The 20,555-nt window shown below is 42.1% G+C and overlaps 1 protein-coding gene across 1 annotated transcript; it reads right to left on the bottom strand.

Moving 5' to 3' along the window:
- Positions 1 to 453: 453 nt before the first annotated feature.
- LOC125889195 (phosphatidylinositol transfer protein alpha isoform-like) lies at positions 454 to 19,993 on the bottom strand. Its single transcript, XM_049576981.1, has 11 exons — positions 19,750 to 19,993; positions 13,468 to 13,498; positions 7,987 to 8,135; positions 6,678 to 6,987; positions 6,408 to 6,482; positions 4,391 to 4,474; positions 4,162 to 4,239; positions 3,954 to 4,064; positions 3,344 to 3,466; positions 1,587 to 1,656; positions 454 to 1,501 (listed from the first exon to the last, which is right to left on the bottom strand). Exons 5-10 carry the CDS (start codon positions 6,471 to 6,473, stop codon positions 1,609 to 1,611), a joined length of 510 nt encoding a protein of 169 aa, XP_049432938.1. The 5' UTR covers positions 6,474 to 6,482; positions 6,678 to 6,987; positions 7,987 to 8,135; positions 13,468 to 13,498; positions 19,750 to 19,993; the 3' UTR covers positions 454 to 1,501; positions 1,587 to 1,608.
- Between the last annotated feature and the right edge of the window lie 562 nt (positions 19,994 to 20,555).

Raw genomic sequence — 20,555 nt, forward strand, 5'->3', positions numbered from 1 at the left:
GTTAATGTTTATGCCAAATTTGAAGAAATTCCCTCGAGGTGTTTTCATATCACGTTCACGAGAATGAGAAGGACCCAAGGTCAAAGTGGCCTCAACCTTTGACCACCTAATTCTAATCAGTTCATTGTTTATCTAAGTGGATGTTTGTGCAACATTTGAGGAAATTCCCTAAAGGCGCTCTAGGGATATTATTGACAAAGATGGGATGTACATACCGACATATGGGCAGACAACCTGAAAACATAATGCCTCCAGCTACGGCTATCACCGGCTTTAATTTCTAATTTTATTTTAGACACTGGACGTTTCTTCTGATTTAAGTAATAATTTGTGACTGCAGCTCATCATCAGCGCATCTTCTTCAGTCTGTAATCCAAAGCACTACCAGTGGATGTGATGCTTGTTCACTAATATCGACCAGTTTTTCCAGCAGAAGCACAAAAGTACAAAAAGCCATGAACGAATACATTGTCTTTAATATACTACACAATCATACAACTCATAACATTAAAACCCAGGTTAATTCATTCAACACAGGACAAGACTCACAATGATGTCGGCCTAACTCCTGAACTCAAGACGGAACTGCGCGTGTTGATCATTTTCAGTTCAGCTTCTTCTTACACATCATCATCATCATCATCACCAACACTCAAAACCTAAACCAAAGCTTTAATTACAAAACAGCAGCTGGCGTCTTTGTCTGAAGCTAAACCAACCACCTGACACAGCAGGTGCAGTCGGACCAGGAGCACCGCCACTCTGGAGTTATATCAAATGCCTCTCATGGAGTCCTTTCAAAGTAAACACCTCATATGTTTTTTAGGTAAATCATAAGCTGTATTTTTATTGCAATGCCCCAGCCAGCATGTTATGATCAATCAAATCACTTTAAGGAAACTTTAAGGGTGGAGGAATTTAACAGTTTGACAGAACAGAGCCAAAGTGCAGGTTGTGGGGCGAGAAAGATTAAGAATTTTCTCAAAACCGGTTTAGTCTGTTTCATTTTGGTAAATTATTATAAAGACAGAAGGTCTGTAAGATCCTAGTGACTGGAGCTTTTATGGATACAGACAGGAGTGGAATAAAACAAACAATAAATCACTGAGAAAATACAAAATCAGGAAACGAACACAACCCAAATAACTGCAATTAAAAGGACACCAGTAGTCAGAAACATTTCCTCAGTGAACACCCACAACCTTTCCCCTAATGTAAAACTTAAGAGGACTAAATAGGCATAAGCAAGAACAGATTCCCCAACTTGCAAACTTGTCCCTTAAAAAAAACAAACCTAAACGCTACTGTAGTTGTATTCACATGTCATAGATAAATACACACAACTGCTTTACAATAAGGAGCTCTTATTAAGAGCAAATTTTATTAGTATCTAAGCGTGGTATTCTTGATTATGCCTATCAAGCTGCTCTCGGTCCAGCATCCAAGGAGAAGACTCCGAGCTCGCTGGCTGAAGTCACATCCTTCTGTGTCAGGGAATGATCTGAAGAGGAGACAGAACAAGTTAGAGACGATAAATCCAAATTTACAAATGTTAAATCTGACCAGAACACGTGTTTAATACTCACTGGGTTAGCCAGTCAGGTGTCATCAGTTGCCTTCAGCTCCCATGCCCTTGACTTCATCGTTCTTCCTCATCTGTGACATTAAGAGACGTGTTAGTGAGACGTGAACAGAGATGTGATGAAAAATAGCAGTGCGCACAACTCAGAAAATCTTAGACCGTATAAAAAAGGTGCACCATGCTGGCAAAGATCAGAATACAGATAGAACACTGTAGGGTTGCAAAGATACACCGGTTTCAAGGTATACTGCGATGTAAAAGTTGATGTTTGCTTATTTACGATATTGAAAAAAAAATGCGACTGGACGAAGAGTCTCCCTTTGTTCTAGTCTTTGTCCTCTGTTCGACTTTTTACACAAACTTCCATTAACAAAATGAGTTTCAGTTATAGTAATAAAACATTTGTTCAACCAACAATCACCCGCCTGTTTTCATCCTTTAAGGGTCACCCTGACTGATAATAAGATAAATTCTGTAATATTGTGAAACCACGATATTTTCTGAGAAACCTTTGCAACCCTAGAACACCAGCATTCACAGTAGAGTTTATTTATTTAATATGGGCAAACACACAGACACAGACACACTAAGGAGAGGAACAGGACGCATTTCAGCTAAAGAGAGTAATGGATGATGGCTCTTCAGCTGAAATGCGTCCTGTTCCTCTCCTTAGGTTTTTTTCCTACCAAAAGGGAATGAAACTCTAATGACGACGCAACGGCAGTCAATGTCTATGACAAGATACTTGTGATGTTTAAATGGTCACAGCGCAGCACTAGAATCTATATCAGTATTACAAAGAATGAGCAGCACGGTGAAGTGGTTAGCACTGTCGCCTCACAGCAAGAGGGTTCCTGGTTTGAACCCAGAGTTGAGGGTCCGAACCCTGGGGTGGGGGAGCCCCTCTGTGTTTGCATGTTCTCCCCGTGTCAGCGTGGGTTTCCTCCAGGTACTTCAGCTTCCTCCCACAGTCCAAAGACATGCAGGTTAATTGGTGACTCTAAATTGTCCGTAGGTGTGAATGTGAGTGTGAATGGTTGTCTGTCTCTATGTGTCAGCCCTGTGACAGTCTGGTGACCTGTCCAGGGTGAACCCTGCCTCTCGCTCAATGTCAGCTGGGATAGACTCCAGCACCCCCGTGACCCTCACCAGGAAAAGTGGTTTTAGAAAATGAATGAATGAATGACTACAAGGAACGAATTTCACTCAACAGCCAAAACAATTCATTCATTTTCTATAACCGCTGAGGGCAAGTGTGAAGCATGAATACTTTCTTCGCCATCACCCAGACTTTCACTAATTCGATGACTTTTCCAGGCCTGGAAAATGAGACTGTGAAATTCCATGACCTTTCCAGGTTTTCCATGACCATGGGAACCCTGTATTTTTATCATTTTGCAGTCCATTTCAATACCTTGACTTCAAATAGCTTATATTTCTTTGACTTCTCAAAGCCTGCATCAAACTGCGCCGCCCCCTACCAAGCATCTTTCAGGTTAAGGACGACAACTTGTAGAAAGGTAGTGGCTGCATGGCAGCTCGTGGTACAGCATGGCAATTATATTCTGTCATCAGTACTAGAGCTGTTAGCTAAAGCTAGCGATTTCAGTGGACACCTTGCAACTACGCATTTCCTGCGGTGCCCTCGATCATATGCGAGCTCCCTAAATTGGCACTCGGTCATCAGAACACTCCTGCACTAAAGGAATCAGCCCTCTCCTGTGACAGTGGTGCAGTGTACAGTGTACTGCGCTCAGTCACCTCATCCAGCTCCGCCTTTGTCTCCTCCTCCATGCGCCGTATGTCGTCCATCGTCAGATTGATCCATTTGTCGATCCAGCAGAACAGTTGTCTGTGGAAGTGGGTGAAGATGCGTTTCTCTATCTGCAGAGACAGGGTGGGAGTGTGAGAACGACAGTGTGAGGACACACAGAGGCAGAGGGAGAGGACAGATTAAACAATAGTCACGAATACTGTGTAGCATATATATATATATATATATATATATATATATATATATATATATATATGTGTATATATATATATATATATGTGTATATATATATATATATATATCTATATATATATATATATATATATATATATATATATATATATATATTAGAGGTGGGGAAGAATTATAGATTCTTAGATGCATTGTGATGGAGACGTGGGCGAATCACCATTGATTCAGAAATGTCAATAACTGCAACATCTGGACAGTCTACAGCACAGACATGCTAGAGTTACTTGTAATTCATCTTCACAAAAGTCAGCAGTTGCACGTTTTTTGTTTTAATCTAATGTCTAAATAATTACATCTGTGGAGCAAGTGTGAAGTATATTGTGAATATTTCCTCTAATTGTATACCTTTTGAATCGCACCCTCCACAGTCTTCCCTATTAGCGTCCACTTGAAATGAACAGAGGCGAGCTTATAGGCACACATGTGAGGACAGTCGGGGTTGTTGGCGAGTTCTTTCTGCAAACACACAGATGCACAGAGAACATGAACTCTCCAGGCCTTTGAACTCAAATCATTCGTGAGCCACAGTGAAGAGTGATAGCAGGTGTAGTACCTTCCACCCAGGTCCCAACGGCCCTCGACCTGTCTTCTCTGACTTAAAGAGGGCTGGATCTTGTTCTGGGTTGTAGTCCTTAAAGAATGGGTAAAACAAGTACAATGATATTCAGTGCAGCCATGACAAATATGAAACAAACTAATAAGCCGCAGCTCAATTAACGGCCAAGGCTATCGCTGGCTTGGAGCCTTTTTTAGCATCTGCAGGGACACTGGTTTGTTCTTACCTTTGCACTTATGGAACTCCTGTCAGCAATGTCAATGTCAACTACTTCCACTGATTTCCATGTGCCTTCGTCTAGTCTGTGTACCTGCAGCGAGACAAAATCAAACCATCAAGTTAGGTCAGGTGTTTGGTAATGGCAGGAAACACAAATCAGACTGCATATGTGTATATATATATATATATATATGTGTGTGTGTGTGTGTACACACACACACACACACACACACACACACAGATCAATTTGACCCTGACAGACCTGATTATAAGCGGTTTCCACTGTTTGAAGTTTATTATCCACAGCAGTAAAGCTGCACAGTTATTTTAATTACCATCCCTTAACAACCAAAATGCATATTTCTCAACAGTAAGTCTGAAGCAGGATTTATACTCGTGTGTCAGTTCTATGCAGAGCCTTCGCTGTAGCCTACGCACATGGCCTACGCCGTTGTGAGCATTTATACTTGTGCAGTGTGTCTGTGTCACTCTGCAGTTACACCTCCAAGACACTAGTCGGCAGTGGGGTTTCTGTGAAGTGCTGCAAAGTTCAGTTGATTCAAAACACACATTAAACACGCATTAAACATGGCTTAATAGAGACAGTTTCAAACACAAGTACACAAATCAGCTTCACTATAACTCGCAGCATTCACAGACAAACACTTGTCTTTATCTGGACACATTTTCCCCACAAATACAACATGCTAACGTTATTAGCACAAGCCTATGGCATTTTACATTGTATAAATTAGCCTAGCAGCTAGCAGACTTTTCCTTAACTCATATGAAGCCAGGGACAACAGCAACATTTAACAAAGGTAACGTTACAAAATTCAGCTCCATTACAACTCACAAGGTTCACTGACAAAACTGTCTTATACTGAACAAGTTTTCCAAACAAATACAACATGCTAACGTTATTAGCACAAGCCTATGGCATTTTACATTGTATAAATTAGTAAGTAAGTAAGTAATTTTATTTATATAGCACTTATCACAGAGAGGACTCACAAAGTGCTTCACAAGATAAAATACAAAAAATACAATAACAGAAACAATGCAAAATACACAAAAACAAATAAAAAGTAAAGTGCAGTGAAATACAGAGATGATACAATGGACAATTAATGGAATGCATGCCTAAACAGATGTGTTTTTAACTGCTTTTTAAAAATGTCCACGGAAGAGGCCGCTCTCAGCTCATGAGGTAGCGCATTCCACCATTTCAGTGCAACAGCCTTAAAGGCTCTATCACCTTTCGTCTTTAATCTTGTGTGAGGGACAGTAAGTAGGTGGCCTTCAGTGACCGCAGTGACCTGACAGGACAGTGAAAGGACACCAGATCCGTCAGGTATGCAGGTGCTTGACCATGGAGGGCTCTGTAAGTGATGGTTAGAATCTTGTGCTGGATCCTGAAATTAACAGGGAGCCAGTGCAGGGATGCCAGGACTGGAGTGATGTGAGTGAACTTATGGGATCTGGACAGAAGCCTGGCGGCAGCGTTCTGGACCAGCTGGAGGCGGTCTAATGAAGTTTTATTGAGACAGGCGAAAAGAGAATTACAGTAATCCAGACGTGAGGAAATAAAAGCATGAATGATCATTTCTAGCTCGGAATAAGTTAACATGGATCTGAGTTTGGAAATGTTTTTGAGGTGGAAAAAGCAGGAGCGAGTGACAGAGCCTAGCAGCTAGCTGACATTTCCTCTGCTTATATGAAGCCAGGATAAATCACACACAAGACTTAAAATGTTATTTTTGTGGAGGCTTTACTGTCTTCACAGTTTATTGTTTCTTATCTGTGAAATTAAAGTAAATCAAAGCTTTGTTTCCACTGAGGGAAATGGTTTCAGCTTACACAGCCACATGTAGTTAGATTTCTGGGGAGGTGCACGTCAGGCTACAGCGAAGGGTACGGCGTCAGTTCAACGCAGAAGTATAAATCACGCATAATTCTTCAGGCATACACGACTTTACCTGTAATGGATTTTCTTACCCTACATGGAGGGTCACATGACTTACATTATTCTGGTCCCCCATATCAGGTTTGTGCCACGTCTCAATCTTAATCTCAAAGTTGTCTTTCATGTACGCATTCTGTAAGCATGGGAGAGACACATGATCAGTCAAGAATCATATCACTGTGCTCATCACTGCGTTGTCGTCTCTGCTGCGTCCAACTCAGCTTATCTTTCATCATGTTAAGTTGAACACTGAACAGTTTAAACTCAGCTCCTTACAGTCATAAACAGGGTCATAGTTACAATAAAAAGTAAAAAACAAAATACTCACTGTAAGGACTGAAGAGCAGAGAAGGGGGGCGGAGATGGAAAGAGAGGAGAGGTTTTAGATTATAAACAGATTATAGCCACCAAGCTTTTCATTTGTGAAATTCAACAACACTGGGGTTGGTCTGTATAATGGGACCACAAGGCACTGATGGAGGACGGGCTGCTAACCCGTATACAGTGTTTTTCATTGTCCCCAAACATGTATGAGGTGGGACTCACTAGTTTTACAGTAAGGATATGCGTTCCAGGCCTTCTCGTGAACCTCCAGAGAACCTTTCGGAGCAACCGAGCGGATAATAGCTGGCACTTTACTGCAGAGACACAAACATGGGTTGATGTGGTCACAGAAGTACACCATCCCTTAACACAAACTCTTGTACTGAATGTATTCACACACACACTTACCGAAATATAAGACACAGCAGGTACAACTTCATAGTTTTCATGGCCTCACTTTCCTGTTCATTAATTGCTTTTCCACTGTAGTCCTACAATCAGGGTTCCCACACATTTTCATGGAAAAATTTCAAAGCTTTTTCATGATTTTTCAAGCCCCAAGGACTTGTCATTGCACGTCCTTTGATGTGACTACTGCACATCACAGTGTCGATGTTCAAATGATATATCGTGCAGCCCTAAGTTGACGCATATTGAAGCTACGTTATGTCAACGGCTAACTAACAGAAAATGAATTTGCTGTTAAGTACCATTACGTGGAAGGTTATCCCAGGAAGATTACTGTCACAATTAATTTCACTACAAACAACAAAATCTCACAAGTTTTCCAAAACTTTTATTGACTTTTATTAATTAGATGCCTTTTCAAGGCCTGGGAAATCAGATAGTGAAATTCCACGATCATGGGAACCCTGTATTTTAAACATTTTGCAGTCCATTTCAATACCTTTACCTTAAACAGCTTATATTCATTTCACTACTGGGAGAATGCATCAAACTGCGCCCCCTTTACAACGTCTTTCAGGTTAGAGAGGACGACTTGAAGAAAGCAACTGGCTGCAATGGCAACTTGTGGTAAAATGAGATTGTGAAATTCCATGACCTTTCCGGGTTTTCCATGACCGTGGGAACCCTGTATGATGTCCTATGATGTTTGCAGTGTGACATAAATACGCTGTGCCCCCTGGTCACACAACATTTAAACCAAAAATCCCTTTGTCTCACTGGAATCACTGGCTCAGCTCACAGAGTGATTAAACATGCCAAACTTTTCACCTTTGACCAAAAACAGACCGCCTTGTCTTTGAGTAAAGAGACCAGTAGTGTGTCTGTAGCAGTGCTGAGCTGCCTACCTCTTCAGGTGGTAGATCTTGTGGGTGTACTGCCCCTTCTCTCCATCCTCATTCTCATAGGGCTTGTTTTCCAACACCTCCACACCTTCTCCTCCACCTGTCTCATTCTTACTGGCCTCTGCTACTGCGTACAGCTGACCCACTTGGTACTGGAGGGACAAAAGTGGAGAGCACAGTTAACAGACACATTTATACAACAGTGAAATCAATCCGTTTCCTCATCTCAAATAATGTGTCGGAAGTGTCATGTGGGCGTGTCAGGGTGGGTTTTCTCTGGGTACTCCAGCTTCCTCCCACAGTCCAAAGACATGCAGGTTAACTGGTGACTGTAAATTGTCTCTAAAATACTTCGCTAGCTTCTACGTTTGCTTAGAATTGGCTGAGTAGTTGCTGATGTTGAACTGGCACACTGGGAGCTCATTATTGGGATTTCAGATGATTTCTTCCTAAATCATTTCCATGTCAGATGTTTCATCATAGTGCCTTTTTATTTTCTAATAAAAAATACAAAGGTGTTGTTACACTACTATTGTTAAAGGTCCCCAGGAAGAGATCTCAAGAAAGATCACATGACCCACCTGAGGAAGGGAGAGTGAAACAAACACTCCTGCCTGGAGAGGAACCGCCTCCCTCAGGTGTGACCACTTGAGTTTATCCTATATGCCGCCTTCCTCCCTTTGTAGATTCCTTTGTACAGCAGCCACGATGTGTTTACTTCCTTTAATACTTTCATTTACCTTATCCTTACATAACACCAGTAGATGTCGTGTTGTTAGAAGTTTGTTTTGCAGAGTTAAAACCACACACACACACACACACACACACACACACAGTGAATATTTAACTACCCTGCCTCTGACAATAAACCACTCTGCTTTAAATGGGACCTGCTGACTGCTTCTCCATCCTCACTCGTATCAATAAAGTCAACTCCAGTGTTTCTCCAAACAACTATATAACTGGCTAAATAAAAATAAATCTATATTAATAACCCCAGAGAGACCCAACAGAATGGAAAAGTGAGTTTAAAGACCCCTGCTGAGAATCAGTCTGTCACAGCTTCAGTTAACCATTCATGGAAGTGGCCTCGAGTTAACCATTTTCCTGTCGGTGTCCCAGACTTCAGCATCAGAAAACAAGCAGAGTAAGCCTTTTCTTAACCTTCACCCCCCTCACTTCCTCTTCTTCTTCCTCATCCAACCCCCCACAATACAAACCCTTCCTGAGTCAGGCAAAAGTGCTGTGACACTGGAAACAGTGACTCACATTACTGGCCAGTCCCACACACTCCTACTGCGCACACACACAGACACACACAGACACACACACACAAAATGTTTATGAAGTAGCCCAGAGGATGTGTCAGGCAACGCTGAAACACTGAAACATGGCTGAAATCAGGGTTCCCACACATTTTTATGGACAGAATTTCAGACTTTTCCATGACTTTTCAAGGACCCAAACTAACCAGGAGTCTCACTTCCCGCAACAAACGCCCGCACACTACGTCACATATACAGGTAACATGTAACAGCAGAAGGCTTGGCCAGTATAAATCACAGAAATAGTTTCCAAGGTTTCCATTTCTATCAAGCATCAGATAGGTTTTTTACTTAATTTGTCTTACTTGACATTGCACGTCCTTCGATGCTGACACGATATATCATGCAGCCCTAACTTAACGCAAATTAGAGCTATGTTATGTTAACAGCTAACGTACAGAAAGTAAAGTCGCCATTATGTCCCGTACATGGAAGGTTATCCCCGGAAGATTGCTGTAACAATTAATTTCATTACAAACAGGGATGCATGATATATATCGGGCTGATAACGGGACATTTTTATAATAAGGCATTATTCTGACGATCAAAATTATAGCCAATAAACAGCACTGATAATACGAAGCCAGACTGCTTTAATTGACTCAACAAGGGCAGCATGTACACACCCAACACAGTGGGTGGCGGTACATGTAGCTTTAAACTTGGTTTGCGAGCCGCAAATAAACACAGAGAAGAAGAGGAAGAACAAAAACTGCAGCACACACTAGAGGGAAAAATATGTCGCAGTGTGGATGTCTTCGAGGCGACTACCAGACTGTGCCGAGGGTCTGATCTCCGACCGCCTGACACCAGTTAGACACAGCGCTGAAAGGAGACGGCCTTTCTCCAGACTGTTAGCAAGAGCTAATTAGCAGCAGCAGCTCACATCCAACACCAAACTTTTAAAAGGCTCGACTCAGTTAAACTTAATTAATTGATAACCACTGGCCACGTGATGCTACAGTTAGCCATTATTTTTATCGTTACCTCCCGGGCTATGTGTGTGTGAGACACAGCCGCTTGTTTGTCCGAGTTGAGTGTTAATGTGTGAGGTGAACCAATAGCACATTGCTATTCTACATGGTAGCTGTAGACTAGTCTGTCGTGGAACGGTGAGATGGCATCTGAGTGTGTTTATGAAAATGGTCATGGTTATGACTCCATGAGGAGCAGGTAATTATTGGTTATTGGTAGGAAAAATCTATGTTGGTGCATCCCTCCTGAACACTGGAAACTTTTTCATACTCTGTGAAGCAAAGATGCAGGTTGCTTTGCATTCTGGGGGAGGTTTCTGCTGATAAACCACTTGTTATCTTTGTCTCTTCTATAAGATTACTGGATGTATTGGGTGACAGTTAGTGACACATCCACTGTAGTGTATTTGGACAAAAGCCTTGCAGCTGAATGACGCAGAGCCCTTTCTCTCCCCGGTGACACAGCACTGCTACAGCTAAGTAACCTGTTTTGGTATCTGTGGATGCTCAGCTTTCGCAGCTGTGAGCAGGAACTCAGGAATGCGACTTGTCGTGTAAAACCAGTGTGTCTTCTCATTGTCAAGTACAGTCAGACGTAATGGCCTTTAGGAACAGCTCGAGGGTGGGAACACAACATATGGCTGCAAACAAAAACAGGCTGAACCTGACCGAAGGTGGTCCTCAGTACTGGGATAAACATGTCAAGGCAAAGTGCTCTGTCTGTCAAGTTTGTCAGAGAAAAAGTCAACCTGCTGGTCCACATCATGTGTTTAACGGACGAAAACAAGGTGTGGACTAAAACGAACGTTTTATAAAACGGTCACAGTCACTGGGACAAAATCTTATGCTGCTGGGGTGTGAAAGATGTAAATGAATACCAATGTCATTGAGCTGCATAAACGTAGTCGTGTCCAAAGTTCAGTCTGGCATGCAGATCGATATTAAACAGCCCTGGGCTTGTCTGTCAGAATATACTCTATAATTAAAACCATACTGGTCCATGAAGAAGGATCAGTTTGCATTATTTTTAATTCACCTGACGATGGCAGGACTGTCGTTCAGTTTGTAGACATGCACCAAGTAGGAACTACGCCAACCGACAGTAAACAAGGAAATAATTACTTAACACCAGATATTTCAGACATGGCGTTAACAAAGAAGTGTGAAGTTGACACTAAGGACAGCTGTTTTCAAGAGTTTTGGAAATCTGAATACTTTTTCACTCCAAACCTCTCGAAAACAGGTGCCTTTGTTATTTGAATGTGATTTTTTAAAATAACCCATCCCACTGATGGCAGCGCCACCAGCCGGAATCGGGCCAGTTTATTTGGCCTGATTCTGCAGCGTCATTCATGTCGAGTCTCAGCTGAGTCGAGTAACAGGGTGTAGCCCAGCTCCGGTGTTCCAAGTATGGGCTGAGCATCAGCAGCCGGAAGTGGGCCATTTTATTTGGCCCAATTGTGGGGCGTCATTCACCTGGAGTTTCTGATGAATCGGGCAGCCGAATGCAGGCTGATTTATTTCTTTTGGTGTGTCGAGTTTGGGTTGATGCTGGGCCAGGTCATTTTTGATAAGAGCCTAGTGATGGCAGTGTCGGCAGCTGTAGGTGGGTCACTTCTTTTGCCCAATTCTGGGGCATCATTCATCGCAAGTCTCAGCAGAGTTGAGCAACCAGGTGTAGTGTGACTTATTACTTACAGCATGCCGAGTTTGGGCCAATGCTCAGCCAGGTTGTTTTTAATAATGGCCCAGTAATGGCAGTGTCAGCAGCCAGAAGTGGGCCACTTTGCTTTGCTCATTTCTTTGCTTCATTGATCCAGAGTCTAAGCCGAATCAGGCAACTGAATGTGGCCTAACTTATTTCTTTCGATGTGCCGAGCTCAGGCTGTTTCTGGGCCAGGTAATTCTGGCTACCTGGGATATGATGCAAGATGCAGCTGAGTCCCACTCAAAAAAGTCTGGACACCCCTGCATTAACAGGATGCAGTGTTTCTGGAGTTTGACCCACACTAGTGAATGAAGGTCAGGATATCTGGGCCTCTGCTGCTCTTTTTCAAATCTTTATTTTTTTTTTGAGAACTTAATGTAAGTGCACTAAACAACACTAAACTGCAGGAGTAACCATTTAATCGATTTATTCCATCTATAAAATGTCAGCAGTCAAAAAAAGTCCATTACAAGTTATGCAACACTTTCACATATGACAGGACGTGCAGATTAATGTCACAGACTACAGAGCTCTCTCCTATTTCCTCCAGATTTGATCCAGCTCTAACGGTTATAATTGTGACTGTGTTACTCAACCAACACAGGAATCCAGCTCCTGCTTCTCACTGAGAGGGATCAGAGGAAAAGCCGGTCATACAGCAAACGACGATTACGTGGCTTAGTGAAATACTGGCTCCTGCTTTGTGTTGAGCAACGGAAAAACAACAAAGAGTACAGTGTTCTATGGAACATTTGGATTAAAATGTTGAATGAGCCAATAGCATCTGGGCAAAGAAAAAACCCAAGGAAGCGGTTCACAAACAAGTGCAGTGAGGTTGATTAAAAACTGATGGTTCTTTCACAAAGCAGAAATCTGATGAAGGGTAAAGGGAAAGAGCCTGCTCTCTTGATAACATGGGAACAACCAATCGTACAGTAGATTAAACACAGCTAAATAAATTCTGGACCTGATAGCTAAGTGTTTCAACTGCAAGGGCATCTAAAGGCAGCCTGAAGTGACAGTCCTGAGAGCGGCTGACACATGTCAGGGCACATAGTGTGCCGAGAGGGAGCCACTTAGTGTAGTATGTGTAAAATCCCATCAGCTCCGTCATGCCTTTTATCATGTCTACAGGCCGTGAGATCAGATGCACGATTATAACCGAAGTATGTTCACAAGCAGCAGTATTCCAAGGATGAGAATCTAAGGAGTATTTACTGCTACACAAAGTAAGCAGTGAAATACAAACCTACACCATAAAATGCTTAATGTTCAATTAATCACCAAGACAGTGTGCTGAAGTGCTTCAAATGTTATGTAACTGTGATTGTAATGAATGATCTGTGCAGATATTCTAGGTTATATCTGTCAATCGCATGACAGACAAGTGGACTTTAAATTGATGTTAGCCATCTAAGCTCAATCTGGGACATTTACATTTCATTGACACAATAAAAGTAATCAAATGAGTCCTTACCTCCTCCACTGAAATGGGCAGGACAATTCGGCTGAAAGGGACAGAGAAAAAAAACAAGACGATATTAGAGAACAGCAGTAAACAATAAAACAGACAACAGCACAACGACATCTCTACCGCAGACCTACAATAAGTGGATGAGGATGTGTTTGGACATTTTGAGAAATTCATTTTATTGCAGAGTCACCACTGTCGTGTTTGTACAGTAAATGTAACCATGAACCTGCTGCCAGTTAGCTTAGCATAAAGAGTGGAAAAAGGGGAAACAGGCTCGGCTTGGCTGTCCAAAGATAACAGAATCGACCTTCCTGCAACTCTAAAGCTCACTATCTATCCATCCATTTTCAACAGCTTATCCGAAGCCGGGTCGTGGGGGCAGCAGGCTGAACAAAGCACCCCAGACGTCCCTCTCCCCAGCAACACTTTCCAGCTCCTCCTGGGGGACCCCAAGGTGTTCCCAGGCCAGATGAGATATATAATCCCTCCAGTGTGTTCTGGGTCTGCCCCGGGGCCTCCTACCAGTGAGACATGCCCAGAACACCTCCAGCTGGAGGTGCCCAGGAGGATCCTGATCAGATGTTGAACCATCTCAACTGACCCATGTCGATGCGAAGGAGCAGCGGCTCTACTCCGGGCTCCTCACCCTATCTCTAAAGCTGAGCCCAGACACCCCACGGAGGAAACTCATTCCAGCCACTTGTATCCGCGATCTCATTCTTCTCTCATGACCATAGGTGAGGGTTGGGACGTAGATGGACCAGTAAATCGAAAGCCTCCCCTTCCAGCTCAGCTCCCTCTTCACCACGACGGTCCAGTGCAGCACCCGCATCACTGCAGACGCCACACCAAACCACCGATCCATCTCACGCTCCATTCTACCCTCACTCATGAACAAGACCCCGAGATACTTGAATTCCCTTGCTGTTGTATTTGTACAGTAAATATGTAGCCTTGGGCCAGCTGTTAGCTTAGCTTTAATCTCTCAAGACAATTTACATTGTAGAATCTGTCGGCAGCCCTGTGTGAAAGACGACTACAGATGGGGGGAGGGCAGGGCTTTGAGTTTGAACATGCTGCGCTTTAGCCAATCACAATGGAGGGGGCGTGGCCGAGACGTGCAGGTGTCCCCCAGGAAATGTGTACCTACAGAAACTGCAAGCTCCACGTCCATGGCGACCGCTCCACCCAAAACGCCGTCTCGTCAACGTGAAAAAAATAATTTTTCCAGTGGATGTCTTAGTTACAACATGATTGAGCTAACTGGAGTAGTTTCATGTCGTATCCGACAACAGGAGGCTTTTAACAGATGACGTCCTGATGTTAGCTTTGCTGCTGTTAGCTGTCCCTGTCAGCTGCAGCCACTGATGCTTTCTAGACATCGTGACTTCCCAAAACTGAATAAATACCACACATAGCAACACAAAACTGCTTTGCTAGCTCAATCATGTTATAACTAAGATATCCGCTGGAAAAAATATTTTTTTCACAGACCATTTATTGAGTTACTGAGTTACTACAGACACCGCTAACGGGGCTAACAGCTAACGGTAAGCCCAGCTAATCTACGATAACCATGTTATTAATTACAAAACGTGCACACAGAAATAGTAATGTTTCTTCAATCATTGTGTTTATAGACTTTACAAACATCAGATTAGTCTACACGGTGATATAGTGACGTGAAAAATGACGTGAAAATAGCTAAACTCTGCTGGTTTTCTACCTGGAAGTATTTGTAAACAACAAGGCAATTCCCTGGGGGCACCGCCGGAAGTGAAGGGGTTGAGCGATGGCAGAGGCCCCTGCACTTCCGTTAGTCGAAAAACTACGGGCAGTGCCTCCAGAGGTAAAGGAAGAATACAAAAAACCGATGGATTTCCAAATTGGCTAAGCTTAGCATAAAGAGTGGAAAATGGGGAAACAGTTAGCCTGGCTGTTCAAAGATAACGTAATCGACCTTCCAGCACCTCTAAAGCTTTTTGACTATCATGTTATAACTAGTTTGTTTAACTTAGAACTTATAAAGCCTTTTTTGTCATTGTGTTATGCAGGGTACAACAAAATTTGGAGCACAACTACGGATTGGTGCAAAAGAGTTAAAAAGAAAAAGAGGACACACTGCATATCATATATAAGAGGCAGCTATAAAGTGCCAGAATCAGCAAATTGTCTGCAGCAGTTATTGCACAATTACCGGTAGTTACTGCCATGTAGAAATAAAATACAGTGAGTGTTGTTGTGTGAGAGTGCATCACGACTAACCTTGGACAAATCATAATATGTATTATCCAAGTATAAAAAGAACATTTCCCTGCTTCATGGGGCGTTGCATGGCCGACAGTTTCTTGACCTGTTACCTTTGGACAGTTGTTTGAGATTCTCACTCTATGGTAACTGCCTCAGAAAATAACACGGTTTTACGGTATCATTATTATTATTGTGATTTTAAATATGCTGGGATATGCTGAGTATTGCCATAAAATACACTGCAATTTATTACATTTTTCCGACTGTAAAATTTGTCCCCAATGGAAAACTTTGTCGACATCTGTTTTATCTAATAAGACTTCAATCTAATAGACTGAAAAAGCAATTGATGATATTTTTCTAGTAGGCTTCTTAAAGTTTCATTTGTATTTGTAATATTAAACTCAACTACGCTAACCTGCCGCTGGCTGCTCCTAACGGTTCATATTTTCCAAACAGTCAGCGGTCTCGATCTTCTCATCAAATTCTTGGCAAGAAAGAGAATAAGTGTGTGTATCAAACTACTGCTTTAATCCACAGGAACCTCTGAAGTGATGCCACTGAGTCATTTACAGACACAACAACTAAGGATAGACTGATACATCGGCCGGCCGATATATCGGGCCAATATTTGAGTTTTTTACTTGTATCAGCATCGGCCGATACGCGCGTAGGTTCGCGGATTTATTTTTCCCTGGCACTTTTTTTCATTTGAAAGTATGTGGTTAAGTTGAACAAAGCTGTTGAATCCTACTGTGTACAGTAGTTGTTGTTTTATTTATGCTTCAGCTTAAATATTTGTTTATTTTATAAAGACATTACTGGAAGATTTAAGAGCACTGAACTCTTTTTTTTATTTGAATGTATAACAATAATAATAATATTCTACCTGTTCTACCTCAACTTTCCATCTTGTTTTAGTATTTTTTACTGTTCAATAAATGTTTCTTATTTTAAACTTGAGACCTGTAATATTTGTTATCATTGTGTCATTTTTTTTTATGTAAATTGAGGGAGCAAAAGCGGTATCGGCCCCAAATATCGGCTCAAAAAAATCGGCAGTCCATAATCGGTCATCGGCTAAGGGTGATGGAAAAAAATCGGTATCCGCATCGGCCCTAAAAAAATCCATATCGGTCTATCCCTAACAACAACATAGCGATGGCTGGTATTGTTTGCACTTTGAGTCTGTGTGTGTGTCATCATGACAAAGTGTGGTCCTGGTGACACCTACTGAGCCTATCCCAGCTGACATTAAAGGCGAGGTTCACCCTGGACAGGTCACCAGACTATCACAGGGCTGACACATAGAGACAGACAACCATTCACACTCACATTCACACCTACGGACAATTTAGAGTTACCAATTAACCTGCATGTCTTTGGACTGTGGGAGGAAGCTGGAGCACCTGGAGGAAACCCACGCTGACACAGGGAGAACATGCAAACGCTGCATGTAGGGCTCCCACACTCTTGTAACCTTGTAGTGAGGCGACAATGCTAACCACTGCACCACTGTGCCGCCAATTAAACTTTACAGGTGTGTAGTGGGTAGTAGTTCGATAATGGGTGTGGTTCGAGCATCAGTGCCAGAGATAGGGGGGTAGGAATTAAAGAAGGGACTGTTACGCCCCCCGCCCACATTCACTTTGAGTCACAGATTGCAGTATTGTGGCTGGAGTGATCCCACTGCAAGACTGTCTCTTAATTTTCACATTATTAAAGAGACACTTTGAGAGTTACTGTAATTCCATGAAGTTAAGAGAATCACAAGAGACAGATTGAGAAGAAAAATGGTCAAAATCAAATCAGCAGACACCAAGATATCTCTACTTCAGCAAGGCTCAAGCTGGATCCTACACTTCCCATAATGCAACTCAACGGTGTCTTTCTTTAGACCCTCCCTGCTTTCTAAATAGCACCTTTATAAAGCTCACTGCAGAGCTGCAGAGGACAGAGTATAGCTGTTTTCACAGGCTGTGTCAGTGGACTCCTCATGATGACTGAACTGAACTTCATATGTAACATCAGAGGAGATCTCCTTTAACCAATCAGCACCTTAATTTTGAGGGTGTGGGTCTTTAAATTTGATTTTTAGTGTCTATACCTTGGGAGTTGGGCAAACAAGCATTTATGTATGCAGCTCTTTACATGTGTTGCACTCATTTGTTCCTCTTGGCCGTTTCAAAGCACTGCTGCCGGATTTCTGTACGCAATCATCTATACGCCAACATCAGGGTGTGTTTTAGCTGCTCTTTATAATCATGTGTAGCTGCCCGTGTTTTTATGGTCAACTTATGGCATATATTAACATACTTTTTGGCTTTTCTTTGTAGTGATCTCATTCTGTGTTTTATATCGCTTGTTTAAGAGCTGCATGTTTTTTATTTTGTACTTTTCTTCTATGTCGTCGGTCTGTAACTTGTGTTGCTGCCTGACACTCTTGAAGAAGAAAATTTTAATCTCAAGAGGTTTTTCTGGTTGAGAAATCTGACTTGTAGATAAACATGAACCTCCACCTGGAACTGAAGTAAGAACAAGAACCAGTGGTCAGTCAGCTGAAGTAGAGACAATTTCAACATGTCTGTTCAGCAACTACTTCATGAAACCACTACTGTCTCTCAGATGCAGCCACAAAAACAGCAAAGATCACAACACATGTCTCGTCTCCTCGGGGCTCCGGCATATTCACACCTGGCGCAATAACAACACCACGAGCAGGATTTTACTCTGCACACTGCCTCAGAGAGTGTATCTGGACTGATTGATTCATAGTTAAATACTACAATCAGCCCTGGGAAGTAGCATGACAGTTAGCTCTGTGCTGTTGTCCCATTATCACAGGAACATAGATAACAGGAAGAGGAAATTATAAAAATGCAATCAAGACCACGGCAGAGAGAGAACTAATAAACCTGGAACTTTTGGTGGAAACGCTGCATGTGTGTGTTCTTTGTGTGTATCCTCCTCTGGTGAGCCTTGATACAATAGCCAATTAATCGGCACCTGTTGCCAGTCTAGCAAGGCCTGAATATTTCATTAGAACAGATCAGAGTGAAAGAGGAGCCTCCCAGGCTTGAACTTGATGGCTGGGGTGATATAAAAAAACACATATAGGTTTGCCTGCACCGTGTACAAATGCCAGCTATGGTCCATTTATCATATTTTATAAGCACCATTTTCCCTCTTGAGCATCATAGTTTAACATGGCTAACCTTTAATGTACTTTGCACCATGGTCAGATGACAGACAGCTACTGGATGGTGTTCCAGCACTGGTGAACATATGATATCACTGTCATAAAAGTGCCTGACTAAAGACTTGCAAGAATGTAGAAATAAAAAGCTCATTAATGCAAAACAAAGCACTTTGAGGCAAATATGTGATTTGTGATATTTGGTTATGTAAATAAAACCTACTTCACCTCATAAGCCCCCGATATTTGCCAAGCTGGGGAAAAAACCGAACCCCGCCCGAGAAATTGCAATTTAAAGATATTATTCCTTATAAATCCACAAACACGCATTATGAGATATTAATTTATAACGTGCCTTATCAATTGACATTCACTCTATAATTCGGCGTTATTAAATACCTCAAATAACACGTTAATCAATGGGAATTAAACTCTGAAAGTTGTTTGGCCGCACCTCTTCCTACCAAATTACAGTGTAGGCTAACGTTAGAAAGTTAGTTAACTTCGGTCGGTATCGAGCACTGTAAACCGTTGAAAGTTAAACAACAACAACGCTGTTTCAAATATATAACGATAGCTCAACATATTTATGCCGACATTACCCCCAGTCCCCAAATACTGTGACTAACGCGTGCGCACTTTTGCTAACAACCGACTGAAGTTAAAACATCCAGAGGTTTCTATGGAGTTCCGTAGTGTCCACAGTGAGTTCACACAGCCAGGCTGAGGTGCTGAGCCGCCGGGAGGCCACCATACATACAAACACAAACACTTTACCGACACACACACACACACACACACACACACACACACATACTTTGACAAAGTTAGATACTCACAACTCTTTAATCAGCATGGTGACTGTGTGTCCGTCTCAACAGCAGCTCCTGGAAATCCTCCTTAAACCTGAGAGGAGCTGCTCATTCACCGACTGACGGGTTTTATTCCGGGGTTTCTTCCTGGAAGATGCCGTGTGTGTGTGTGTGTGTGTGTGTGTGTGTGTGGAGGGGCGCGGCATCCACAGAGGAGGAGACACCCACCTTTAGTTTCAGGTAACGATGTGACGTTCAGGTGCAGCTGGTAAAGACCACGATCAGGTCTCGCCGGTGTGAGTCATGACGGTGCTCCTGCTTTTAAACGCAGGGCCACAGATGTCACTGCTGCCTCTGCAACTGTTATTTGATACTGATAATAATCATGTGGTGATATGAAGACTAACAGGTGGCACTTTGAGTCAAGACATTAGCATTTCTCTCACACAGTCACGTGACTTGTTATTTGCAGAGTGGACTTCACCACATTTTATCGCTCACGAGACACAAAGATCCAGATCCGTCCTAAATATTATTATATGCGACATCAAACTGAGATTACACGGTCTCCAAATTTCATTTAGCAGTGAGTTAAACTTTAATGCATAAATTCTGACAGCCTCAGTCAAGATTTTTATTGTTATCATTATTAAAATAATAAACAATAAAATACAAATTATATTATAATCTAATCATAATTATTAACAGTTAGTATGAATTATTAATTCATACAATAATTATATAATTTTTGTTGATATAATAATAATGATGATAATTTTATGTCAGTATCTTATATATTACCATAAATAATAGTATTATGAACATATTTTACA

The sequence above is a fragment of the Epinephelus fuscoguttatus genome, linkage group LG5 (assembly GCF_011397635.1).
Source record: "Epinephelus fuscoguttatus linkage group LG5, E.fuscoguttatus.final_Chr_v1".
Classification (NCBI taxonomy): Eukaryota; Metazoa; Chordata; class Actinopteri; order Perciformes; family Serranidae; genus Epinephelus; species Epinephelus fuscoguttatus.

What these genes read in the sequence shown, in the direction of transcription:
- LOC125889195 (XM_049576981.1), bottom strand. Translation starts at nt 6,473, where the DNA reads ATGAAAGACAACTTTGAGATTAAGATTGAGACGTGGCACAAACCTGAT. An exon ending in ATATGGGGGACCAGAATAAT is followed by an intron (nt 4,475 to 6,407) that starts GTAAGTCATGTG and finishes GTCTCGCTGCAG; the next exon opens with GTACACAGACTAGACGAAGG. An exon ending in TGGAGGGTGCGATTCAAAAG is followed by an intron (nt 3,467 to 3,953) that starts GTATACAATTAG and finishes CTGTCTCTGCAG; the next exon opens with ATAGAGAAACGCATCTTCAC.